We start from the raw sequence: 6,280 nt of genomic DNA, 5'->3' as shown, positions 1-6,280 counted from the left end.
ACCTTGTGTAGTTGCGTATGGAGCAATGTAATCACTGTGGGTCTCGGGTGTCGCAGCGTAGTTGCATATGTAGCAATGTCATCGTTGTGAGACGAGATGACCTTCTGTAGTTGCGAACTAGTGTGACGAAACTGACCGTATGTTTTCGGTATCGTATGTACTGGAAAGGTTTTTGTGAAAATACTGGAACTGTATGTATATGTATGAACTGTATGGAAATGTTTCGAACTGTATCGTATCTTTTATAGTGTTATGAAGTATGTAAAATAACACTGGTATGCCACACACTGATATAACCTGCTTTCTTCCTTACTGAGAGGTGTCTCACCCCGAATGTACGTACAATGTTTTTCAGGTCCTTCAGGTAGCTGTAATTAACGTCCTAACATCTGGGAGCAGGGGTGTCATTAGCCACTGCTAGTACCTACTAGGTACGGGTTTTTTGTACCCAGGTTGTAGGGATGGTTTTGTAGACACATGAGGTATGTTTTGTATTATGAGAATGTATATCCTAACTTGTATAGACTCTGGTATGAGACTGGTTATGTATAAAAGACTGTATTCCGCTGCGTACTTTGGATGAGTATGGATAGTTATGTGTATGTATGTGGGTATCTGTTCACTCCACGGGGTCGGACCCTCTTTTGTATCGTATCATGTATGTTTTAAATTGATACAGAGACAAGATTAAGTTACTTCATTCATACCTATGAATACCACCTATTAGATATTAATTGTGAAAAATATTTTTATTTTAAAATTTTTAGTTTTAAAAATAATAATTAAAAATTTAGTTTACTTTTTAGTTTTTTAAGATTTGTATTCAAGAGATAGAAAATAAAGAGTTTTCTTAGTTAACATGCAAAAAAAAAAAAATGCACTTTTTATTTTTAAATTTTAAAATAATTACAAAAAAAAAAAAAAAAAACAATATAGACAACTTGCTTTTAATTTTTCAAAATTTATATAAGGTAATATTTTGGGACATGAATTTTGGGACTTGGATTATATTTATGTAGATTTTTAAAAAAACTTAATACATAATTCACACAAATCGAAGTATAAATTTTGAATTTTATTATTCAATACACAAATTAAGAAGATTGAAATCTAGGAAATAATAAAAGAAGTTTCTCAACTTTTCTATATCAATTTTTAGAAAATGAAAATTAAGGATTATAAGTGAGAAATAATATTATTTCTATAACCAAACAACGCCAAAATTTTTTAGTCATTTATTTATGAGAGTTAGTTCATCTCCATCTCATGTCTCGTTTATTTATTTTTATATTCGAAAATAAAATGAAAATCTTAAAATATTAATCTTAATTCCTACTTAAAAAAAGAGATTCAAGTCAAGGGTTGTTTGTTGGATACCAAAATAACACAATTGTTTTTATAAGTTTTTAAAATGTTAAAAAATTAAAAATTATTTTCTACAACTTAGGAGGCCCTAAATATTTTGTAGGTCATAAATCCACTAAAATATTTTTTGCTTTCAAATTGTATCTACTTTTTAGGTCAGGTTTTGAATAAGCTTGGGTGGAGCAGGCGAGTTTGAATTGCGGAGGGCATTTTTTATTAATTGATTCCTTGGCCTAAATTTACAAAAGCAAACACTTTTCTGGTCGCAAATTAGATGTGCATAGAAAAAATAAGGCATGTACTTATCTCCCTCCCATAACTTCATAAATTAAAAATACTTATTTCTCTTTTGGAAAGACAAATCTTTTTCAAAAGTGATAAAGAGAAAGTAAATCTTTTAACAGATGATTATCAGTTAATTCCGGAAGAATAAAATTAGGATCCGAGAGACCTTTTATTTGACTACAATAAAATCATTAAGAACAGTTGTGTGTCATGAGGTGCTTTAAATTTTTAAATGAAGATAATATGGATTGTGACAAAACCCACCTCCATTTTCCACTCAGCATATAAGATATAGGAGAAATTATATATAAACCTTCCACTCCGCATGTCTATGTGCCTGTTTTCTTAAATAATTTCTCGACCCATAGAAGCTGAAGCTGGCTATTATTTAATTGGAAACTCCAAACAGGCTGGCTGGCTATTAATTAATTGGAAACTCCAAACAGAGCTTCTGAGATGGCCAGCCAATTCCCATAAAAGAGAAAAAAAAAAAAAAAAACCAAACAAAGCGCCTGACATTCAGAAAACAGAGAAAAATCCTTATCATAGAATCCCGAGAGAAATCATGGGTCGTTCTTGCTTTCTGGTTTTTCTTCTTATTTCAGGCGTTCTGGTGCTCTCCTTCGTCCACGGTAATTGATTTATATGCGTAACTTCTGCTACCTTCATCCCTTGTTCAATATGCATGTTATATATATTGTTTAATGTTTTAGTTTCCTGGATTTTCCTTTTTTTTTCTTTTTTTTTTTTTCACTTGTCCCAAACTCTGTGTATGCATCTATTTGAAGGATCTGAAAGGAAAGTGTTAAAAACTAGTGTGAAGTACGAAGAAAAATCTTCAAGTGCTGCAGCAGTATCCGTTGAGGTTGGTGTTCGATCATCCCGCCGCCCCCTTCAATACTGTTTCTTAATTAATTCGCATCTTTGTTGTTTCCACAAACTAATTATGGTATTGGGACAAAAATGAGGAGCGCTTTGCTGAAATTGCTTGCAGGGAAGTGCAGGAAAACCGATGAGGACGATGATTGATTTGATGGATTATCCTCCTGCTCAGGCAAACAATCGTTCTCCGCCTGCTCCTCCTCCTCCTCCTCCTCCTCCTCCTCCTTTTCATCCTCCAGCCGCCTAGCAAGCTCCTCCGCGCAAGCCTATAGCCATGGTTGATATTTGGTGGTTTATTTTTTTGGTTTGGTTAATTATATATATAAATTGATATATAAATGGTTTGATCCACAACCTTAATTATATAAATATAGTTATCGTGACTGGATTGTGATGCCTGCTGTTCTTTGGCTGTATTATCTAGCTGGGGGCTTGAAAGATTGTAGAATTAGTAAATTAATGTGGACTGTGATACCTTACAATTAAGGTCTAAGGGAGTTCCAGCCAGATTCTCCCCAGTCAATGTATTAGCCACTTCTGTTATTCATCAATTGGGTAAGTCAGTTCCTTGCATGAAATTTATGTCGATATATATATACACATCTCCGTGTGTGTGAGTGAGTGTGTGTGTTAGGGGTTTAATCTCCGAGTTCTATCCAGGAATGAATTCCATGCTTAATTTCTTTGCTTGGGCTTCGATTTTGTCGTGCGTGCTTGTATTTACATTTTTTAACTCAAATATAATTATAAAAGTAAAAGAATGATTCAACAAATTATATATATATATATATATATATATGTATATGTATGCATATGCATTTGAGTATTTGAAATTTAAGGCGTTTAATAATTTAATATTTTATAAATAAATAAAAAATATAATTATGAAAGTGTAAAATTGAGTAAAATAAGATTAAAATCTAGTTATTTCCCTACTTGATAAAAATTAAAGTGTCATTTTGGCAATTGCCTCTCATATGTGATGGAGAGGCTGGATTCAATCCCTACTAACTTTATATTTCACCAATTTCTTTGATTTTGTGCCCAAGTCAACCAACCAAGTGACTACTTTCAACAGAACCTGAACTCTTGGTCCGTATCAAGTTTAAAATCATGCTCAAATTCTTTGTCCCAAATTCTAATAAATCTAAAAAGACACGATTGGATCAAGACACATGGTATTAACCTGTTGCGATTAAGTCGCCCCAAATTCTATTAGGGCTAAAAAGAGAAACACACCTAATTTCATTTTACATATTCTAAAACAATTAGCAGATCCGAAGGGGCTTTGAAAGGTTTAATAAATCCCAAATTAAGTAGCTTATTTAGTTATCTCCATAATTCTACTAACCCTTGGGGTGCTATATGACAAAGCTTAAGCCAGTGGTTCCACCCCAAAAGGAGTTCCATTTTGTGATCCACTTGGTGTCAAGGAAGAAGTACCCTACATCATTTCTAAAAATTCTTCCAAAACTTTCTATATTTTAATTTCACCTCATTAAGTTTCACCACATTGAGTTGACTGGCAGCATGGGCAACCTTCTAGGATACAATTTTAGATGGAACCTAGGAATGGATAATAAATTTCATGGAGGCACCCCTAGATGACTTTGACATGGTATAGGAATGGACTTTCTTAATCTTACACTACAAAAAAAAAACTGATTTTTAGTGACGAAAGTATTAGTGACATTTTCAATTTCGTCACTAATAATATTCTTTTAGTGATGAAATTGAAAATGTCACAAATACTTTCATCACTAAAAACCAATTTTTTTTTCTCTCAAACTATCGCAGGAAACTAATAACAATGATTTTTTTTTTTTTTTTTGTATTGACGAATCCAAAGCGTCACTAATAGTAATTTATTAGTGACGGTTCTAAATCGTCACTAATAATGCACCATTGGCGGGGAAAAAGTCAAGAATATTAGCTTCTCTTAAACTACGATTTAGAAAAACCGTCACTAATAATCTTAAATTAGTGAGGGTTTTTTGAACCACTAATAATGCATTTGTTGACGAGGAAAAAGGTTAAGAATATAAGTGACGGTTTTTCTAGTTACTTAGGCAGTGTGCTTCAAATGCAGTGGCCAAAAACCATTTGCAAAGATTAATTCACAAAGACTTCTAATGGGGCAACAAAAATGGTCATCAAGTGCAATGAGCGAACGCAAACATAAAAATGTCCTTACCTTGGCAAAATACCTGGAAAATGGCCTAGCTGATGAGTCTGACCAAACACCTTGCCCTATTGAATCAACACCCATCTCTCAAACTCTAGAGTAGAATGATTGTTCTTAACATAGTGGACGAAAAAGATGAAAGATTTATCATTGATAGTGAATATTAATTGGTTGAAAAAATTCTCTAAGTTTAAACCTCTTGAAGTTCATACATTTGGAATGACTGTGTACAAACCAGGGAAGCCGTGGTGAAGTTTTGCAATGATTGGACTGGTTTTCTAAATGCAATTAATAGAGTTTGAGAGATCTTTTTAAGTCATTCATCATAGTAAAAAGGAATGGGATGCACAAAAGAAACAGCTTGGTTCAAATATCTATGGGTGGGTTGCTCATGAAGGCGATTACAATTCAGAAGGGCAGGTAGGGGACTATCTTTATAGCTGTGGGCAGATGAAAATAGTTGCTAATATTGTCCAGGAAGCAAATTAGGATAGAAATAATGTTGTTGCTAACCTAGCCAGTGTGATTGACACTACAAATGAGAATCTGGATGAGTTGAAGATAAAATACAACGAGAAGAGCATGTCCTTAAGTAGAGGGCTTAAAGAGAAAAACTGTCGCTAATAATGTTATATTAGTGACGATTTTTAGAACCGTCACTAATAATGCATTTGTTGATGGGGAAAAAGGTCAAGAGGTTACCAAGTTTAGAGGACTCGTCTTTGCGCAATCTCACCAAGAAGAAATTATCCTTGACCTTTATATATCGATTCAAGATCCCCAAAGGGGTACCATTGATGGTGGCATGATTTGGTAAAAATATAAAGGTTTTCAATTCAATTGCTTAGTAATATGTTCTTTCCCCCCTTTGCCTCAATTGTACTTCAATTTTTTGCCCAAGGAATTATTGATAGCATTTAGTTAGGAGATCGACTGGGCAAAAAACCTCACAAAATAATATTCTATAGGTAAATTTACTTATGGCATGTTTGTTGATATCTTTTTAGAAGTTTGATGGTGTTTTACCATTTGTTGCATGCTTGTTTGACATCTTTTATCTTTGGAATTTTCCTGATTGAATTTTTTAGCTCTTAAGCCAGTGGGGCTCAGATGATGTAGTTGTTGTCAAGGCTGCATTGCAGTAGTATTTTTTTGCAAGACTAGTCATTGGTACAAAATTTTTATGTTTGGTTTTAAATAGCTGAATATTAGTGATGGTTCTCATAAACTGTCACTAATAGTATTTCTTAATTAAAAAAATATATAAACATTTATTTAACTATTAGTGATAGTTTTTGAGAGTATTGGTGATGGTTTTGAAACCGTCACAAGTACTCTAAACCCTAAATCCCTAAACCCCACATATCTTCCCCACACTTTCCAGCAATTCCCTCCTCCTTCCGCACACGCACTGCTCTTGCCTCCTCCTCCCTACTCCTCCATCCTGCTCCTTCCTCCTCCTCCCTGCACACAGTGCAATCCTCTAACCACCGCCGCCGCTGCTATTCCTTCTTCCCACCGCATCTCCGCTAGTTCCCTCCTCCCACCACTTTTACTATTGTC

The 6,280-nt window shown here is 34.0% G+C and overlaps 1 protein-coding gene across 1 annotated transcript; it reads left to right on the top strand.

The window, feature by feature from the left end:
- Nucleotides 1–1,985: 1,985 nt before the first annotated feature.
- LOC131143781 (uncharacterized) lies at nt 1,986–3,128 on the top strand. Its single transcript, XM_058092120.1, has 3 exons — nt 1,986–2,282; nt 2,439–2,515; nt 2,645–3,128. Exons 1-3 carry the CDS (start codon nt 2,216–2,218, stop codon nt 2,777–2,779), a joined length of 279 nt encoding a protein of 92 aa, XP_057948103.1. The 5' UTR covers nt 1,986–2,215; the 3' UTR covers nt 2,780–3,128.
- Nucleotides 3,129–6,280: the final 3,152 nt, after the last annotated feature.

The sequence above is a fragment of the Malania oleifera genome, chromosome 1, assembly GCF_029873635.1.
Source record: "Malania oleifera isolate guangnan ecotype guangnan chromosome 1, ASM2987363v1, whole genome shotgun sequence".
Classification (NCBI taxonomy): Eukaryota; Viridiplantae; Streptophyta; class Magnoliopsida; order Santalales; family Ximeniaceae; genus Malania; species Malania oleifera.
Note: the sequence above shows the minus strand (reverse complement) of the source record. Positions and strands in the feature narration are given on the sequence as shown.